Genomic DNA, 20,740 nt, shown 5'->3' with positions numbered 1-20,740 from the left:
GCTTTCTGTTTACTCATCTCACTTTGACAGCAAGACTACTCACCAATTAACTCCTCAAGAAGTTACACGGGTGTACGCTCATACTGCTGAGGAGATATTAGTACTGTGATCCTGCACTTCAAATTAGTGTCAGACCATTAATATATTCAGTAAGGCACCAGATAACAGCATGCCGGCTTTTAATCGATGAAGACAAACACTGTGTATCTCTGTATCACATTTTTGTGGCAAAATAACCACTCTGCATTTTAATCACATGATTAAAACAATGTCCTATTTGCTAAAGATGAATGACCTCCGCTAGAACTTCAAAGAAACGACCAGACAAAGCAACAGAAATCAAGGCTGCCTGATTAATTCCCACATCAAACAAGCACCAGAGCACATCCGCAGCCTCAGCAACAGGTATCTGTCCTGTGAGACACCAGTGAAGATGCAGCTCACACTGTTTCTAATTGACATTTCTCAGATTTCTTTCCTCCACGACACATTTTTCTCATCTCATTAGCCGCTCAAAAGCATGGGCACAATTTGGCCGCCGTTAATTATAAATAATAAAGAGTGAGATTTTAATTTCAGTGTAAAAAAAAAAGTATGTGAGTGCCTCTCACTCCCCAAGCCAAGTTCGAGGTGACTTAAATATTTCCTTGGACCCTTTGACTTACAGTGAGCTCCGTGCTGTCTAATGTTGATGAGGAAGACGTCTGGTGTTGTGCTTGTCTCGCGTCAAGGGATGTAACATTTATTGTTGTGTCACTAGCAAAACAAAACAAAAATGTGTAAGATAAACTGACAATCAGGTCCTTTTTAATGTGTCCTGTGAAACTCGTAAAGAAGAAGAAGAAGAAGAAGAGAAACAGTTAATAACAAGGCTCCAATTTCCTCCTCAGTGAATCATTATCAAGCAGCTAATTTGTCCTGCACTCAGAAAAGCAACCAAGTCTTTCTCCCTTTCAGAGAGGCTCAGCTTGTTAGGTTAGCAGTAGGGGTTCCCATCCTGTGAAAGCAGCCATTAAAGATCTGTGCTCAAACTTTAATGATGGTTGAGGCTGGAGAAAAATGGTTTCCTGGCTACCTGACCAAAGACATGGCTACAAGAGTGTTTCCAGGGCTGATAATCACAGCTCCAACAATGAAGGCACAATTACTGCCGGCTTCTCCTGAGAGGTTTTTCTCCACTGGTGGTTAGCCAGGTACCAAGGCTACAATTATGAAATATCTACCAGCGAGCAGCTGATTTAATTAGAAGCGAGCTAATCACAACAACCTGGGTCACTTTTAATTTCCACATAGAAGCAGCACTCATGCTCCCATGGCAGGTACACGTGTAGCCGTCTCACTCCGACCTGCGTGAACTGCAGCTTTGAAATCAGAGGCTGCAGCACAGGTGCACTTTAGAGACACAGGAACATATGATGTAGCTCGTCTCCCTCAGGTTTGTTTTTTTCTTTTTGTTCCACTTTATTCTTCTTACAAAGGACTGCCTTATTACATCTGAATCTGAAACAAGACGTGCTCTAAACCCCTGCTCATCGCACATATATACACACACACAGCAGATACACGCTCCTCATCCTTTTATTTTCAATTATCCTTTCATCCCCAATCTTCTGTTCACTGTAACTATGCTATAGCTTTTGCTCTCTGCTCATTGTGTAACCATGCAGCCAGAGAACCTACTGTCACCTCCACTTTTCTCTTCCACTCCTCCTCCTCTTCCTCCTCCTCTTCTCTGTGTCTGGACTGTTTCCCACTTGTTGCATGGTTTTAAAAAGAGGAGCGATGATGGGGGGGGGGGGGGCTAATGCATGTGGAGATGTAGGAAATGTCTTTTCAAAACAAGTCAAACATTTACAGCTTGGCACCAGTGAAACTTTGCCTCTGGCTCATTTCTGACATTGGCTTGCTCTGGCAGAGTGCAAACATGGGCTACAATTGTAATGGAACAGAAGAAGAATGGCTCAAATGTAACGTTATTACACTAATGCATGCCTTACAACACTTTCAGCAGAGCATTGATATTTCATTTTGCTGGCTGAAAGGAACAAAAATATATAAATTTAGGATAGTTTGCTGCCAAAGTTGTACTAAAAATCAGGTAAAAGATGGCTGCTGTCTTTCATTTTTTTCATGTACCTATGGGCCAACCGGTGGGAGGGTTTGAAAGCATGAACAAAGTGCAAAGAATTATTTGAACCTGTTAAATCTGCCCTGTGCAAACCAGGCTAGCTGTGAGCCAAAAGTAAAACGAGACTAGTGCTGTAACATAAAGGAGAATACTCAGTCAGTAAATGTACAGTTACCTTTACATACATATTATGCAAACAGAGTTTGTCTGCACTGTACAGTTTGTGTCCAATCCATTGTATACACACAGACAACAATGATATTGAATAAAGGATTTATAGAAAGGACGCATGTGTTGTGTGTGTTTTTCAACATATATTATTGATCACTGAAACACAGGCTGCAAAATAAATAAATTACCATTTTGTCAGGTTGACAGTTTGTCAGGTTGACACCCGCATGGCCACCTTTTAATCACACACGAAACAAAAAATACTGTCGTTAGGAGGCTGCAATTAAAATCTGCATATGTAAATGTGATGTAAATGAAGTGTAAACTGAAGAGCAACACAGCGTTTAATTAGGACGGAGGAGTTTATATGGAGCGCTCTTTCAAACTGGAGATGTTTCTCATGCAGACGGAGAGCTTTCTTTCCTGATCAGAAGCTTCCTCTCACATTGTGTCATTGTTCTGCACTGCTGTGTGATTCATCATAGTGCAGATAAATTCAATTAGTTTAATATGAGCAAAGTGATGTTAAGAATAGATTCAGCTGCTCATTTGTATTTCTAAAAGTCCATTAGTACAGGGGTCCAAATTGATGCTTTTTCATCTTCTTGTAAGAATCAAGGTAATTTGTAAACATCCATCACAGACCCCTGCATCTTCCACAGTGTACTTGATCATAAATGGCCTAAGATCTCTACACTCCAGTATTCTTTAACCTTTTACTGCTCTGCTTTGATGTCTGTTTCAAGTGTTCTTTGGCTTCTGGTTGGACACAGGATCCACCTGAATAATGGCTAATGATTGAGATTCAAGGAGTTTTGGAACGAGCGAGCCAACACTCGCAGCCATAATGATCTCTTGACCTTTGACCTCAACCATGTTTACCACAATAATCAAGTATTTTTAATCTTCCTCACAGTGTGAGAACATGCAGCTAGCAGCTAGAATAAAACTCCATTATTCCCAAAGCAAAATTGGCCGAGCAGTAATCTTTTATTAAAAAGCACCCAATTATAAACAGAAAGCAAAATGGCAATATGTTATCACAAGGCACGAAATGTTTTGATTTCCCACTCTTCGTTCTTTTTTTTTTTTTTGATTAATTTCATTAAAACAGTATCGAGTTGGGATTTTTGGTCTCTTATCTGCACACACATGCTGCAGCAATGTGTTTGAGGTGGCATTGAGAACTCACTTGAGAGACTGTTTCTGTCTGCGTCATTATCATCAAAGACAACAGGCGATCCAGCACACACACTTCCATGCACATAGACACACAGGCATGCACCACAGACGGTTTTTGATAGTAATCATGGCCACTTCAATGTCCCTCGGTGAAGCTGTTGTCACGTGGAAACCTTGCATCTCCAAACTGTGGATCAGAAAAAAAAAGCAGGGTACTGACCCCGATCAACATTAAGAGGTTTTTCACACAATAGCATTATGTAAGACAGGCATTATATCACCATAGCAACCAGCCTGCTGTCAGTCGAAACGGTTAAAATAAAAACTTTTATTAAATGTTAAACAAATACAGTTATTAATTACCTGGAATTTTATCCATGATGCCCTAAAATTGTGTTAGGGAGGGTCAGAGGTCAGTTGAGTGGGAGTTGTGGGTCACTCATTTTTTGACCTCCTCTGTTTTTATTCATCACTCCCTTCTCCCTTTTTGGTGAAGACAGAGAAACAGGATGGCAGGAGGAGAGGAAGGATCAGGTGATAAGTGACATTTGATGGACAGAGAGAGAGAGAGAGACAGTAAAGCAGTGTAGCATCCAGCCAAGCAAATATGCTGTCTGAATACTGATTAACCAATCAGAGCCCATTTCTGCCCGGCACCAGAGATACTTGTTGGGTGCTATGACTACCAAGAAAGCATCATAGCTGAGGGGAGAAAGAAGGATGGAAAAGGAGGAAATTATGGTTGTCCTCCACCTTAAAAAGAAAAAAATGACAAAAACAGACAATATCTTAAAGTGATCAGCTCTTCTCTGGTTACCATGGAGATTTCCTCTTGAATTTGGCAATTTGTTATTTATCCTTCACCTTGATATCTCCAATGTATTATTGGATGGATGGAAACATTTTGATGACATTATAAAAAGAGGCCTTTAAATGAGAGAAAGGAGAGCTAAATTACACCACGCTTTAAAAAAGGCTGAAAGCGTTGGTACAAACTGATGGACTGTCCTTTTAACTGTTGGCTTTGTTTGAGTAATATTTGAGAGAGAAAAGATGGCATGCATTATTACAGGATTTTCTGAAGGGCACCTCAGCAGGTTTAATATTGAAGTTAGAAAGAAGCCTTTAATATCCGAATTCATAAATATTGCATTTCATTTGAATGTGATTTCCCTGGCTGGCTCTCATCTGACAAACACCAATACTCTATTATCATTCGGGATATTCACATGTTCTATTATTAAGCTGCCTCATCAGCTCACTAATAACAGGCTGATGCACTGCCTCAGTTTACACACCTCCATATCATACAGCCTAGTCATTTCCCGATGGTAGTGACATTAAAGTGTGTCCTGATAAGCATTTAACAAACAGTTTATCTAAGACCTTCACCGGTAAAATGTCACCACGTTGCCAGAATCCCTGCTGAGACGCTGATTTGAGTTGTGACATGGCTGTAATGGATACAGAAGGCAAAGGTTAACAATTAGGTTCAAACACAGGATTTTTCTGCATCAGGTGTGATGTTGCTGGGTTGTGATACTCTTGCTTTAAGGAGAAGTAGAACATGTCAAAGGACAGAAGACAATTAACTGCGTGAATGGAATAGAAGAATAAGTCAGAGTGAGGTGAAAGGAACCAACAGGTAACTCAGCATGTTGTTGATTCACAAAACAACTCTGCTATGCCAGGTAGGAGTCATATCGAGCGCTTTTTATCCCCCATTGTTAGAGCGTGGCTTTGAAGTAACAGCTCCATGGTTTGAGAGAGAGACAGGGGGGGGAGGGGGGCAGAGCACTTCTTTTGGAGATTTCTGAGAATAGGCTGCTTTATTTCTGTCTTCCTATTTTTGTGGGTGAAAAAGGAAAAAAAATGGACTGGAGCAGAGTGAGAGAATAGAATGGACCAGACAGAAAGATCAATGCCCAAGTGCAGCACAAACAGCAAGAAAAAAATAAGTGTTTTCTTTGCTGTTAGGTAGCTGGGTGTACAGGTGTGGTGACCTTGGCAACTGCCAATGGAGCAGAACATTTGATTGTTGTGAGTGTGTGGCAGACACACATGCTCAAGATGTTCAAATGTTAAAATCAATGGCTTTTTTTACACCCTCCAAAAAAGGTGCTTTGAACAGATTGCACAATGACCCTTTTATGAAAAAAGCTTTTTAGCCTGATAGGTCAGACAGTTCTGTCAGCTGATCATATTGTGAGATTTGTCTGGCCTGGTGGGTGCAGCCACTCAGCCATTTGCAGCAGGAAATTGTCCAGGTGTGTGCCGGCAGCTGTTACGGCAATTACTGTAAATCACAGACAAAAAAAAGAAAGAAAGAAAAAACTTTGTTAAGCAGCTCTGGCTGGAATTATCCTAACCTTTTACTGCTGCTGTCCCGGGCATGAGACGACTACCACACCACAAATTGGAGGTAATGCATTTACAGGTACATTTGTCTCATTTTGTTTCACAGCAGTCAATAAATCATTGACTTGTTAAGACATGAAGCCACTGGAGAGACATTTAGCATTTCATTTTTCCACTTTTAACCAGGGTCTGTTTGACTGACACAACAGTGTGTTTACCATGAATATAAAATGTGCAAATGTGTCGCTGAATACTAAATTGTACAGCCGCTGCTGTAAAAACTATAGGACTTCATGCAGAGGACCTATTTCCTAAGATCTTTATAAAAATGCATGTATTATCTATATTTATACTACATTGGACTGGACGCAGAAGAACAAAGTTCACATATTGTGCGTTTTATTACCTATAAAAAACTTTTCAACATTTTGTAATACATTTTTTTAAATAATCATTAATTATTAAAGTATTCAGATGTCCTACTTTTTGGTGAGGTCCCTGAATCTCTCTTGTACGGTTCCTACTATTTATTGGTCAGATGTCAATTTGTCATCAGCGAATCAGCGTCGACGGAAAGGTGCGTAGCTCATAAGCGCAAGCGTTAGCAGGAAGTTTAGCATACTTTGCTTGTAACTTTTTTTTTTTTACTTTTTAAAGTCCTTAAAATTTGCTTTTAATTAGTTAAGAAGCACAGAGTTGAGTTGATGTGTACCTCTCTTTAAAACAGATGATGGTTTAAAAAGATGGTTTGCTTTTTTGTGCTGTTTTTATTTGGTATCCAAAACTGCTGCCGTCACCGTTAAGTTGGCTAACAGCTAGCATACAAGCCAATTTTAATGGGAAATGCTCTGCATGTTTGGAAAAAAAAAGATTTTACACCATGTTTCTGGGTAAGTATGGATGCTATATTGCACCAGAACAGTGAAGTACTTTTAATTAAATTAATTAGTGTTTTTAATGGATACATTATGTTGACACATGTTTTATGGATAGTTTGATCCAGAAGGCGCCACTTCATGCCAGAAGACTCCAGTTCTAACCTGCATAAAGAACTGTGAGTACAGTTATTATTTGCCAGTATATGTAACCATCTTCTACATGGACCCCTTCCATTCTTACATGTGTTAATTTTTATGTTGTTTCACTCTTAGAACAACATATAATCATAAATGTTGCAAGCATAATATTGCAGGGCACTACACACAAAATATGTCTCCATCAAATGTTACACAAACCCTTCCTTCCTCCTGCTTCCCCCTCTGCGTGTGGATCTGGCTCTGCCTCTGTTTTTGCTGTCTGTCAGTACAGAGGAGAGATGGTGGCATTTCCAGTTTGCAGACAGCTTCTCCCATCAGGCCTCATGACTGACACTTTTGTGCATGCGCATGAATACAAGTGCATTAATAAACAACTCTTTGCTCGTTCTTTAATGTGCCCATCAATCCATTTGAGCATCTAAGCTGAATAAATAGCTTAAAGGCAGCTGCCGCTTGTGCTGCACAAAAGTCACACTCAATAAATTAAATCACACTGGTTTAATAGCAGCAACGGGTGTGGGTGTGGAGGTTCATCATTTGTTTTTGTCATCCAGCAAACATTTTACAAGATGACACTCAGGTAGCCAAAGATAATGGAATTTATAGTGAATATTCAAAGCATATTGCACATACTCTCAGGCAATTTACACCTACTTCCATCTCCATCAACTTCTCCCCTTCATGACCTTTTTTTAAGGCATCACAGCTGGAGAGTTCAGAAGACAAATTCCCCTAATGCACTGTTCTCTGGAATATTTAAACAGTAAAGCATAATTCCTTTAGTATAGTATATAACATAGATCAGAACAGGATCTAGAGGCAGAAAAAAGGCATCTGTGAGGGGATTGTCCAATGAAAATGTCACACTGTGCTTATTCTATAGGCTTTTGATACAAAGTGCTGTGCATTATGTGCATTGAGTCTAGAGTGCACTTGGTTGGTTAGAGTATTTAAGTTTAATAAATGTCACAATCATCCTCAGCGTTTTTATTAGAAAAATCTAACTCATTTTGACTGTAAGACCCCTGAGTCACTCTACAATACAGTGAGCATAACTAGACAGGCAAGACTGCACTGTCATGCCTCTCTGCAGTATGTTGACGGGCAGCTCTGCTGTCCTGTGGACACTGAGGAGCTATAGCACCATCCACTGCTGAACATCATTTGATCAGAGAGTGATGGTAACTCAGCTGGAACTGTCGACATGTTGTCGGTCCTACGTGTTGAATACTCCCCCTGCCTGTCTGCATGGTTGACCGCCCACAGAGACGACCTCATCCATTCCCAAGTGCTGACTTTTTCCACATTGAACAGAATTTCAATAAAGTGAAGAGACCTGTTATAAGAAAGAGAATGTAAACATAAAAAACAGACAAGGTTTCACTGCTTTATTCAAGTGACAGAGAAGTGCCAATACAGCTGAGACATGAGTGTCTCAGACAGGATTGTATTGGTGTGAGACCTGCTTAAAACTCAAAATGGAGAACTACAGACCAAAGCTGTCAAGAATGTGCGGAGGAGTCAGGTAATGCAGGGGAGAAGGAGCAGAGACAAGCTAGAAAAGAAAGTAATCCTGCTGCTGCAACATCAAGAAATCCAGCTGAGGTGAAGTAAACCCGTCTGCCCAATTTCTGAAGGCAGATAGCAACTGAGACAAGACAGAAGAAGAAGATGCAAATGTGGATGAACATGTGCAGGTGGAGGCTTCGTGCCCAGCTGAAAGATCATCATTGACTGGAATTCTGTGATTTTCTTCATCTTAAATAGCTACAAATAGTGGCCACAGGGATCTGCTTTGTTCATTTCATTTAGTCTAATTTTGGAACACCAAACAAGCAACATAAGGAAGAGCAGCTACAAAAAGCCCCCTGCATTAATTAGATGGAAATTCTAACCTGGGAAAGGGACTTCAAAAGGTGAAAGTTTTGGGGCTGGATTACAGCATTCACAGCTGAGAGTATCGTCTCTACACCTTGTTCTCTATCTGGGCAAGACTATCATCTGCTTGTCTAATTAGTCTAATTAAAATCCAACAAATGCAAATGTCCAATTAATTCTGCTCCATCTATCCTCCAGACTCTTGTTAAAGCAAAGCGTGAACAAAGGGGTGGAGGTCTCAGACACAATGCACGATTGCTCATATTGTGGCCTTCAGTGAGAAGAAATTGGAAGTTGTAGCTGCTGAGTGTGAACTAGTGTGTCTGTGTTTGTTTGTGCTTCCTGGACAAATTGTGGGTCCAGCTGGCAGTCGATGGAGACAATAGGGATGAAAAGGACCGACAAGAATTTATCCTTTTGATAAGATTCTCTCAAATACACCTGCTGCCAGAAAATGCCATTAAATGTCAGCTGTCTGTTCCAGGGTTGACAACACACGCAGACATGTTTTTTCCCCTTTCTGTCTCACCTTAAAGCATCACTTGAAGGTCGAACAGGGTTTGAGTCAGTCACAGGGAAATGAACCAGCTTTTTTATTAATGACATTTACAGAGAATGTAATCAGGACAGAATGGCTGGCAGACTATTATTCAGTTTGCATCCATGCACTTGCAGCCCCACTAATGCATGATGGCTAATGATGAATATGCCATATGATCTCTTGTCACTTTGTTTCAATGGGTCAAACAATGTTAAAAAATGAATGCTGCTGCTGTAAAAATGGGGTGCATATGGTCCTTATGAAGGATTATGAACAGTTTTGCTTTATTCACTGCCTTTTGGTCTAAAACATCCTTGAAAAAAGACCCTACTAAACCTGTGTTAACTACAGTCCTTGCAGAAAGGAAGATCTTAACATAACCTCTGAGTGACCAGGCACCCTAAGGCTTGTGAGACTGCAGATATTGCTGTTCGGGGAGCAGCTGGATGAGTTTGCCAGATATTAATTTGGGTTCACTGCACAGGAGCTCAAGAAATGGGGGACAGGCCAGATCACACAGACGTTTGAAACCATTTTTTTTTCAGCAGCACTGTGAGGCCTTGGTCAAATTAAAGGTCAGCAGTGCAAAGCTAGTTTTATTAAGGAAAAAATGACATGGGGAGCATTGGGAATACTGGGAGGAATGTCTTTAAAACCATTTTGATGTCACAAACCAAGGCACTGACAAGAACCTCTTTACACTTAACAGGCACACAAGAAAGGAAGGAGAATAGAAAAGGACGATCCTCGCAGTGTGTCTGTTCCACTACAGCAGTCAAGATTCTGTGCCTCGCACCACTCCAGCTTCCCAAACTGGCAATTTTCAGTGTCATTCACTAAGATGAGAGGCTGTTTTATATGAGGGTGAAGAGATGGCAATCTGGACAAGTACACAGGTATTTACACACAGATCCACATTTTCTGTAACAGCAGTCCTATCTGCTTCCATTTTGAAACAAAATGAAAGCAGACAAATTGCTCTGGCAGAATGATGCTTTATGGATGTTGTGTGTGTCTCCCCACACCTGACCTGCCCACAAATGTTAGTCCGAAGTGATCAGATTTGTGTGTGTGTAAAGGCAGGGTGAAGAGAGAGGATGCAGGAAAAGAGAAGCTGTTCCTCCCTCTAGTGGTTCACCTTGTACATAGTTCTGTCTTAAAGCAGCTCATGACGGTAGAGTCCAATGTTTGGTATTCAACAGAGGAAAGTAGTAACTTATAAAGAGAAGATTTTGAATTGCATTATGGTGACTATGCATTATGACTTTCATCATAGGGATCTTCATCTCAACAGAGAAGTAGAGTTCCACTTGACATAATCAGCTGTAATCTTGGACATATTGTCAGCTGGCTGAACATTCAAGAACAACACTACTACAGCAAGTAAAAACAACAACACATTCATAAAAAAACATTTTATTAAAGAAGAAGCGGGATGGTTTGTATCCCTATTTACTATACATTATGTGCTATACAAAGCAGAGTACAGACAGAAACAAACTGTGCACAAGTGTCTTAAGTCACATTCCATTTCTCTCATTGTCAGACAGCAGGTCCACAGACCCAATGCAGCACCGATTTGTTTCACTGACAGCCTTTAATTTAAAAGTAATTTAAATATTTGAGACTATGGAGTTTTATTGTTAGGTTTGGGTCATTTGTAATGAGGGGGACACTTCCCTGTTGAAGTTATTTTTGCACAATGCAACATTTCGAACCAGGTCATCTTTACCAGCATCTCCTATGCACATATAGCAAACCTCACTTAAATAGAGCAATATCAATACTTTCTTCATGTTGGAATAGTTTCAGAAAATAAATGGCTGTTAACATTTATAACAAATACTTATTTAAACACACTTTCCTTTATAATTATTTACACAAAAACATCTATAGCTCCTGTGGTTTATGCAGTGAGGTTGTTGTGGTTGTTGTGAGGATTGTAACATGATCAATCTCCCATACAGACATTAAACAAACTGAGGAGGGATTTTTTCTAAAGGGAAACTACACTTCGTATGGTTTATTCTCGGTTGCGAGGTTGTCTTCCAGCTGAGAAATTTGATTTTGTTTTTGTTCGTCTTAGAAATCTGATCACCAAGTTACAATTGGTTGAAATGAACAAAATGTATGATTGTGATTGAGCGAATCTGACAAGAAATAATACCCTGGTTTATAAGTAGGACAGCATGGGTTAAACAGATATACTGGTCTGACAATACTGATCATATATATATTCAATATGCTGAAGACCCAACCTTACAGAGAACAAAGCTCACAGTTACGGAATAGAAAATGATTAAATTTAATTATTTTAATACCTGCTCTAAATACAAAACTGGAAAACATAAGGCCCATATCAGTCAAACCCCAGTGACAAGATGGAAAGACACAGGTGTGGGGGTGTAAAGATACGTTTTTGCATAAACTATTTACATACATTGAGTGGGTTGGGATGAGATTTGGCAACCACGCTGAGAAAAATAGGTTTTGTTTTTCCTCATTAATAAGGCATGCCATGTGAGGAGGCTCTGTGTGACTCGAGGAGCTCAGTCGGACAGCAATATGAGTGTATCCTCCTCAAACACTGAATGTCGAGCTCTCTGTTTGCATGGGAACGTTTTATATATTCCTTTGTGATCCCCCTCTCACACAAGAGCTCTTTATTGTGATGTCATCTCAGCGAACGTCTGCGATTACCGGGGGAACGCTGCTGGACTGTTCCTCCAAGGCATGACATCATCTTGACATGAAGTGCTTTCTGACCATCCCTGTGATGTCACACCCTATGCTCCAATGTGGAAAGCTTCAATGCCATCATCAGGTCAGATATTCGACAGTCGTCGCCCTCTTGTGGCACCGAGTGAGGCTCGTAGCCTTGGCTCCCTGGCCCTACAGAACAGTCAGTTACAACATGTTATTGATCATGTTTGGTTAATTACAACAATTACAAGTGAGTGGAAGTCTGTAACTTCCACTCACTCTAAATCTGTGCACCTATGTGTTCTGAAAATCAAAGCCAGTGCAAAATATCTGCCTTTTTTCATGAACACATCATCACATCTATATACATAACCGGTCTTCTTTTTTTTACAAACAGCGGAGTCGCCCCCTGCTGGCTGGTTTAAGAAACTCTCAGACCTGCAAACTAAGTCTATTTTTTAAGTTTGAATGGGCCCACCTGTAGTGTTCATTGAAGTCCAGTCTGAAGCTGAGAAAGCGCAGACTCTCATCTGAACTGGTCATCAGCAACACTAGGAACTGCTGGACGATGCTCTGAGAGGAGGAAAGAAACATAAAATTGGATGAAGGATGCACAAGATGACCGAAACCTGCTCCAGGCTCCAGACTGGAATGGGCTCAGACTGGTACCTGATAGAAGTGTGTGAGGATGCGAAGCTGGGAGCGCATCTTTGGTATAGTTTCCTGGAACTCCTGAATCCTCTTCTTCTCCTCTGCTTCCTGTTCAGCCGTCACACCCCACTGACCCTGCATCACAGGAAGGACATGTAATTCATACAGCACTATGTTGTCCTTTCTTTTTGCTCTGCATTTAACTTCTTACCTCTTCCTCTCTCTGCTGTTTCTTCTCTTCATACTTCAGTCGGAGTGAAAGCTCTTCGAGCGCTGAGCGATAGAGGGAGTCCTGGGCGCTCTGAAACTCGATGATCTGGTCAAATATGGCCCTCAGCTGGTTCAAAAGAGACTGGACAGACAGACAAAACGTTGTTAACAAAAAGAGCATCTGTAAAAGGTGAGAATATAGGAAACATTGAGTGTGTATTGTTACCCTGCTGTTATTGTCCAGCAGACATCTTGAAATTATGGTGTCCAGGAAGACTTCATGGGCAGCAATTATGTGGTCAAGGTCCTGAGCCTGCTGCACTTTGTTCCACAGCTCGTCCCACGAGCACTCCAGCACCTTCACAAGAATGATGGTGTAATGTATTAAAAATCAGAAACTCCATTGTTATTTAACACTGGTGCCCTCCAGTTTAGTCCACGTTCCCTTTACAGTTTTTGGCAACCTTTTAAAAAGAAAAGAAGTTAACTTCTTCATGGTTTCTTTTACTGCTAAAGATCAAAGTTGTGAAGTGTTAGCATTAACAGACACAGCAGATTGCCTCCTTCTGTAATTGCCATGCTTTACAGCCTGTGACACAAGCAGCACTAGCTAATGGCCTGACCTCAAAAGTGATGTAGTACTGCATTTGGTGGATGAAGTGGACCATCTCTGAGGCCAGGATGTGACACTGATGCAGCACACCGGACAACTCTGGAGGGCAGGTCACACAAGAACAGGTAACACCACTTAGTAGATGTATTTTAATAAAACATTACAATCATTTTCATTGTGTTCTGTGTGTGTTTATCTACCAGGCATGGTTTTGAGAAGCTTGGCATTGCACATCTGTCCCTTCCAGATGTCAGTCAGTGTGTACTCCATCCTCTTGGCCCTCCACAGGAAATTAAACACACGTAGGTAGTGGCCCATACACTCCCTTGTGAACACCTGACAGACAACAATACAAAGACATTAGCACAATTTATCTACAGAAAAAAAACATTAATCTTATTAATATTGTCTGTGTTTTACCGTTGCAATGGGGCCATCAACGTGGTAGTCCAGACTAAATACATCCCAGCCTGTATCACCAGGAGACACCTGGAAGTGACAAAAGATGAGGTAAGGGTATGCAGATAAGGCAGTTATGTACTGTAGGATTGTACCATGTTATTCAGGTCTAGACAGCACCTCTAGCAGGCGTACATCCAGTCTCTTCAGAATCTCTGCGTTATCAAACTGGGCATTGGTGGCTCTGACTGCAGTCTCTAAAATACCAGTCAGGTTATGCTGGTACAAAGTGGTGGCAGGACGGGCCAGCTCAGGTCTAGTAATTATAAAATCAAGATAGGATTAGAATGTTTCAATTAAGCTTTCATTTAATTTAGGCATAAAAAAGATATATTCTAACTTTAGCAGGTCCATTAGATGTCTGATGAAGTCTCCCTGCCCCAGCAGCAGGTATCTTCTCATGGCCTGCAGGTGCTCCAGCAACAGGTAGTTGTGGTTGAGAACGTCCAGTAGGTATTTGCTAGTGTCAAAGTAGGCTGTGTCAATTTTCTCCTGAAATGCTCCCTCCAGGTCTGACAGAAGCTCTGCAGCTACAAGAGCAAAAGAGCATTTTTAGCACAAAACTCAATAGGTCTAAAAATACAAAATACTTGACTGGATTCTTGGCCAACAACTCAAAAATCCCCTGCTGGGTAGAGCACACTTAATTGCCTTTCTGCTTACACAGTAAGTAGCTTTAGATCAAACTGGTCAGATGAAGTCCTACAGACTAATCAATATAACATTGCTAAGTATACCTCTAAAGTAGTCAAAGGAGGGACAAGGCCAGCAAGCGGTAAGAGCATTGATCATTGCCAGTCTACTAGCAGACATCAATATTGTAATATCAATTGGATGAGGACAACACATTAAAAGAAGGTCTTTTATTAGACAATGATGACCTTTAAAAACGTCACAAGAGTTCTAAAAAAAATCCAGTAACAAAGTCACAAAGTGTTATAACTTTGATGTTGTCAAAATGGTAATGCCCATTTTACGATGCATGCAGCTGTTAAAGTGCTGAAATGAAGATACTTACCATCTTTGGGCGTGTCTGCAGATTTGGAGGCTGGTGTGATTTTGCTTGGTGGCGTTCTGTCGTGACAAACCTGATGCAGAAAGTTAATGGATTTGCCGATCAAGAGAACCTAGAAGGGCCAGAAGGAGGAGATAATACTTAGTGAAAGTTTGTAGTTATATCCAGTCTATGGTTATGACTAATACCATCTGTAATGGTGCCTGTGTGTTTACCTTGCGGGCCTGGTCCATGGTGATAAATGAAGGGATCATTGACTTCCTGAGGGAGTACTTGTCGTGCCACAGGCGATCCGTCTTCACGTTGGGATCCGATGCCACAAAGAACTGCACACACACAGTACAGATTTACAATAACACACGTAGACCCAATGTAATTGTTGTCTAGGACAAAGTTAAGGGCCAAACACTGAGCTGAGGTCAGAGGACATCCTGAATCACATCAGATTGCCCATTTACTTGAAGAGTAGTAAAGTGGGGCATTGACTGTTTAAATTGTTTCCACCAGTCAGGGATACTTAGGATCCATCACTATGTTGGAGCTTCATAATAGCAAATAAGAAGTGAGCACTTTCACTGTTAACTGTTGGAGCTGCCTCTCAACTCCATTCTCTTGTCTCAACTTGCTAGTTGGATTGTAATTAATTACCCTGGTTCACCATGACCACCTGTGTGTTACTGCTGTGTCAACTTAAAAGCTATGGCATGTAATCATAATTGTTTATCACACGTGTGGTACAGACAGATCTCCTGGGTAATTTCAGTCCTATAACTTTATCCTGGAGTTCTTAAACACAGCACTTAAACCCAGAGCTGAGTCCTGAGTAACGGTCAGTGGCAGACTCATAAATACTGTGTGTGCAAGAGAAAACAGAAAGAGCGAGGCAGGGAGAAGTAAAGGAGACACATCCATCACCATGGTCTCCATTACACTCCTCTCATTAGTTCTCATTTATGAGGCTGTCCTGCCTCTGCTCTCCTTCTTTAATTCTCCTCCTCTCTGTAATGTTCTTTCTCATTGGGGTCAAATGTCAGAAGGGTTGAAGAGAACACTATTACAGAAAAGAGTTGTTATTTTTTTTAATGAAAAGATCGCTGGAAGGCCAGCATACTTTTCCGGTTCAAATGACTGAAGTGTGTGAGATTTTCCAAAAATGTGTGTGTGTACCTCATGGTAGGTATCTTCCAGCTCTCCATCATATATCCACCTGTAGAGGAAGTTGAGGATGGGGTGAGACACCAGGCAGAGGATGTGCTGAACCAGTGCTCTCATCTGTGGGTCTCCAGTTTTTCCATACGCATGAACGGCTGAAGCCAGCTCGCCTCCTTTTCGGCCTGAATGAAACACGTCGCATCAACACCTCCTTCAATATTGCTTTAATTCGCTCTGAAAACTAAATCCAACCTACCTTGGCAGAAGTCGACAAGGGCAGCCAACGTTTTCAGTCGGACTTTGGGGTCATACATCCAGACCAGAAGCCTCCTGAGAGTCAAATTACTTTCTGTGCACATGTTCACTCCCTGGTCATCCTCTACCTGCAACTACACAAAACGAGAACCAATAAACAGTCCATTGAAGGTATCGAACGATTACTCAAGTGACCTTATTATTGAACATCACTGGCCCATGTCTGTGTACCTGTGAGTGGAGGACAGAAAGGAGCCTGTAGTATTCCTTCAGCTCTTGATGGAGCGAGGCACAGAAGCTCTGAGAGAAGATGATACAGAAGGGAGGCATTAAAAGAGGACTGGATAACAAACAAACCTATTCTGGCAAAGCAGACGCACCTGTCCAACCAATCCGAAGGCGCGGTCAAGGCTCCTGGCGTCTGTGTACTTCCTGACTTTGTTGTGGAGCCACCCAAGTTCAGCCAGTCTGCTGCTGGTGTCCCTGAGGGATTTGCAGAGCACCACCTTCAGAGACAGAGCACACACTGCAGCATTAGATCTTTATCTGTTTATTCACCATGTGGCATATATTGACATAATGATGATAATATGGATACTGATGAAAGTTGCTATAACTTTTATGTTACATAATGTACCCTCTGTGACTGGCCTTCCCCCAACTGTAGACTATTTTCCAGCTAAGGAGAGTTCACATTTAATGATGCATTAAATTTTCATTTACTTAACAAAACCTTTTATCCACTGAGCTCCAAAATATCTCCATCCTTGACCAATTTATCTCTGGTCTGAGTGGCTCCTTCTGCACCAGTGTGGTGTCAGTAGACTGACCATGGGTCTATGTTTAGCACCACTGAGAGAATACTGGATAAGTTCCATCTACGTGTGGTCCTCTTAAAAATAAGATGACACAGAAGGAAGGAGAGGGGAATAAAAGATAGGACGGACAAAAGAAAAAAGACAGGAGAGGTCGATGTGGCACTGAGACAAAAAGCCCTGTATTGATCTGTTGAATCTCTCTTTTGAAGTCCAATCAACAACAATGTCCTGATACCACATCAACTTAATTTTAGCTTCAACTCCCCACAGCTTACCATGTGGTCTGAGTTGTAGCAGCCATTATGGGATCGCACTGTGTGGTTACTGTGTGAAAAGGCTTTACCTTGCTGTCTATTTTGTAGCAGTTGTCCTGGGCGTTCATCTTGATGAATTTGCCGTCAATTCCCTGGAAGACGTAGAGGATGTCTCGCACCAGTGCTGCCTCGCTTACCTCACCTGCAACAGCAGGGACAGAGAATTTAGAGTGGAGGAAAAAATGTGTGTTCCTGTCAAACTTAGCAATATGCTAAGCCTGGTTATTATTGATTGTTGTTTTATTTTGTCCAATTCTACTAATATGAAAAGGCTGATCAGCAGGACATTCATTTATTCTGTATTAACTCACCAGTTGCATCACCGTCTCGGCGAGGGCGGACCACCCTTGTACAGGGAACTGGTGGACCAAGTAGTGGCCGAGTGGTAGGTGGGGCCAGAGCAGAAGAAGGCGAGGAGCTCACAGGAAGCGCCCAGGCTAGCCGTGAGCCAAGAAGCTGACCGCCACCAGCTGCAGACTGAGGAGGTTGACTAAACACATACACACATATACACCCATTTACTGCTGTTACAAGGTTTTACAGAAGTGTAGATAGCGAAAGGGAAAATACTCACCCAGCCAGCAGGGATTGTGGTGTTGGTGTGGGTCCATTCAGGGTATACACTCCTAGACTGGAAATCCCGCTGGTTCCCACACTGGCAGACAGCCCTGTGGTCCTGTCCCCATAGCCCAGCGCTAGGCTCTGCGGACGAGTGCAGTAAAATGGGGTGGAGTGTGCATCTCTGGGGAGAGCTTGGGGAAACAGTGCACTATAGTTTCCGGCCTGGGAACGACAGTTAGAGAGTGTGAGCATCTCCAGTCAAGTTTCCCTCCTCCTTTTACTCCTAAATATAACTGATATGGGTGTGTCCCTCACCCTGCTAGATGGTTTGCGGGGGTCTTCAGAAAGGCTAAGCATCAGGTAGAGAACAGACCAGCGATGTTTCAGGACACCCTGGCAAACAAGAAGTCGTTAAAATAAAATTACACCATTGGCTGTCCTCTACTAAAGACAGATGACCATAGATTTTATGTGATGAAAGTTACACCTACCTGGGTCTGAAGTTTTCGATGCAGATCTGAAAACAGAGCAGCATCTGCTTCTCTTCTCTGCTTCAGCACTGCAAAAACATTAAGAATAAATTTCTATGTATGAAAATAAAATGTTTATTAATTAGCGTGATTGGGAAAACAGGTGTTTTTTTCTACTAATGGTGCTTCATCGACTACTATAAATGTCTGCAGGGATGAAAGGTGTATTTTTTGTCAAGAATTTGGTGCAAAAATATAAACACATCTGACAGCAACAGAAATATTTGTCCTGTAGATCACATCCCTGTCATCACTTACATTCTTTCTTGATCTTCTCCGACACCAGGAACTCGTCTCGTTCAATAGTAGGGGCATAGTTATTGCCAATGACTCGCACTGCATACTGGAATTGGTGGGCAACCTCAGCTGGAACAGAAAGAATCATTTATTGACTAAAAAAGATGACAAATGAGAAACAGTTGTTTTTCATGTGTTTCTATCATCTCTCATTTTCGTTTTTATTCATTTTTACTAAGTAGTTTATATAGTACCAAATTGATGTAAAGGTGGCTCATTTTGTCAACAGACTGCAAACGTGCACGCTAACCCTGTTTTAGGAAGCCTGTATCCAGCAGGGGCCTGTAGCTAGCATCCAGTAGCAATGCAAACACTTATATCGATCAGCATGCCAGCTAAAATGGTTAGCCAGCTCAGATAGCAGCAGTCAAAGACTGAATACTTTATCAACCCAAATATAGCGTATATAGCTTGTATACAGGTGCATGCAACTACCGAGCGACGGGGCCAGTATGTTGTCCAGCACAGCTAGATAGCTACCAAACCCAGTACATATTTTTTTTCTTAATCGGTTTCATCACTCAGTCTGAGGTTTAAATGTGTTGTTGTTTTTTCTCAAAACTAGTGAGACTTGTTTAATGTGCTATCTTTATTTCGGCTAGTGCCCGAAAGACTTAAGTGGCATAATTTCAGTAAAACCTTTTGCCGTTTTGTACATTTCATTAGCAAAGACACCTATCTGACGGCGCACACCGAATTAAACATTCAATTATAAATAAAATATCATGACTGCCAAATGCGAAAATTATACGCCGAACTTGCCAAGAGATTTTAACGTTTCAGGTGATATCCTCCCTTTATGTTAGAAAAATCTACAATTATTAATCTGAATCAACGACAAAAGCCGCTTTTTATGAGGTTAGCTTTGACATTTCCTAAGTATTGCACTAGCGCGCAGCACGCTAGCGTTAACTGATATACCTTCACTTTTCCCCGTGATTCTGCAGCAGAGGCTCTGAAGGAGAACATTGGGTGATTTCTGATCCAGAGTTGCCATGCTGTCCGTGCTTATGGTTCTGTGTTCCTCGATAAAGGAATAACGGCGACTGGTTATTTTGAACTAACTCCAGTCTGCCACTACGAATAACGCCATTTTGACAAGCTGCGTCAAGCTAGCGTGGGGTAGAAGGAACACGGCCACGTATTGCGCCGCATTCCCTCCAAAATAAGAGTACAGGAGTCAAAACTTGTTTCATGGACGAAGGCTTGTATAATTAAACGAAGGTAAAATATTATTGTAAAATAATAATTTGTTACGCAAGACCGACAAAAAGGGAAATTGATGTTTAATGCTATAGAAAAGTGAGATATTAATTAGAATGAACAAAGTAAAAAAAAAATGGGTTCATGTAATTTTATTTCGAAGGGTACAACAGAAAATGGTTGTTGTCATTGTAGTTACTTTTACAATGGTGTATCAACAGAACCCGCCGAAAAGCGTCTCCAGGAAACCCAGGATGGACAAATGAATGAAAATAGTTCCGCCCTGAAACGTAGCCCCGTGAACTTTGGTTCTGACCTCATCGACAGTTGAGGTCAGCATTGTATTGATTGTTATCATTTAGCACATTCTGTAAAAAAAAAAGTTTTAAAAATGCTTTTAACTCTTTTCAAGCTCTTAATTAAGTTTGTTTAGAAAGCTATTTATTTTTCAGTAAGGCAACAGTATAGTAAAAACTATCCTCTGTGGAAGGATTTGCCTATTTATTTATTTATTTTCTTGAGATCAGCAACACCTGTGTGGACAACACCACAGGTAACTCAGAGGAATAATAAAAAGCCATGGTTTTAAAAAGTTATTATTACTCATAAATTTGGTGCGACGTTCGGTCCCCATTAAACAAATCAATCTTCTATTATAAGCTGA

At 41.2% G+C, this 20,740-nt stretch overlaps 1 protein-coding gene across 2 annotated transcripts; it reads right to left on the bottom strand.

Moving 5' to 3' along the window:
• Window positions 1-11,292: 11,292 nt before the first annotated feature.
• On the bottom strand, window positions 11,293-19,974 carry tubgcp3 (tubulin gamma complex component 3). Of its 2 annotated transcripts, none has more exons than XM_028400506.1 (23): window positions 19,795-19,974; window positions 18,835-18,942; window positions 18,538-18,605; window positions 18,362-18,439; window positions 18,060-18,268; window positions 17,797-17,975; window positions 17,515-17,627; window positions 16,734-16,859; window positions 16,585-16,653; window positions 16,355-16,487; window positions 16,114-16,280; window positions 15,162-15,272; window positions 14,950-15,058; window positions 14,272-14,461; window positions 14,052-14,187; window positions 13,893-13,961; window positions 13,673-13,808; window positions 13,483-13,571; window positions 13,086-13,217; window positions 12,861-13,001; window positions 12,668-12,784; window positions 12,477-12,571; window positions 11,293-12,187 (listed from the first exon to the last, which is right to left on the bottom strand). In XM_028400506.1, exons 1-23 carry the CDS (start codon window positions 19,868-19,870, stop codon window positions 12,121-12,123), a joined length of 2,718 nt encoding a protein of 905 aa, XP_028256307.1. In that variant the 5' UTR covers window positions 19,871-19,974; the 3' UTR covers window positions 11,293-12,120. The 2 variants fall into 2 exon arrangements, with proteins under 2 accessions (XP_028256307.1, XP_028256308.1); XM_028400507.1 differs by having other exon boundaries at window positions 16,355-16,481.
• Between the last annotated feature and the right edge of the window lie 766 nt (window positions 19,975-20,740).

This window comes from Parambassis ranga, chromosome 2 (assembly GCF_900634625.1).
Source record: "Parambassis ranga chromosome 2, fParRan2.1, whole genome shotgun sequence".
NCBI lineage: Eukaryota > Metazoa > Chordata > Actinopteri > Ambassidae > Parambassis > Parambassis ranga.
This window is presented reverse-complemented; position numbering and strand designations above follow the sequence as displayed.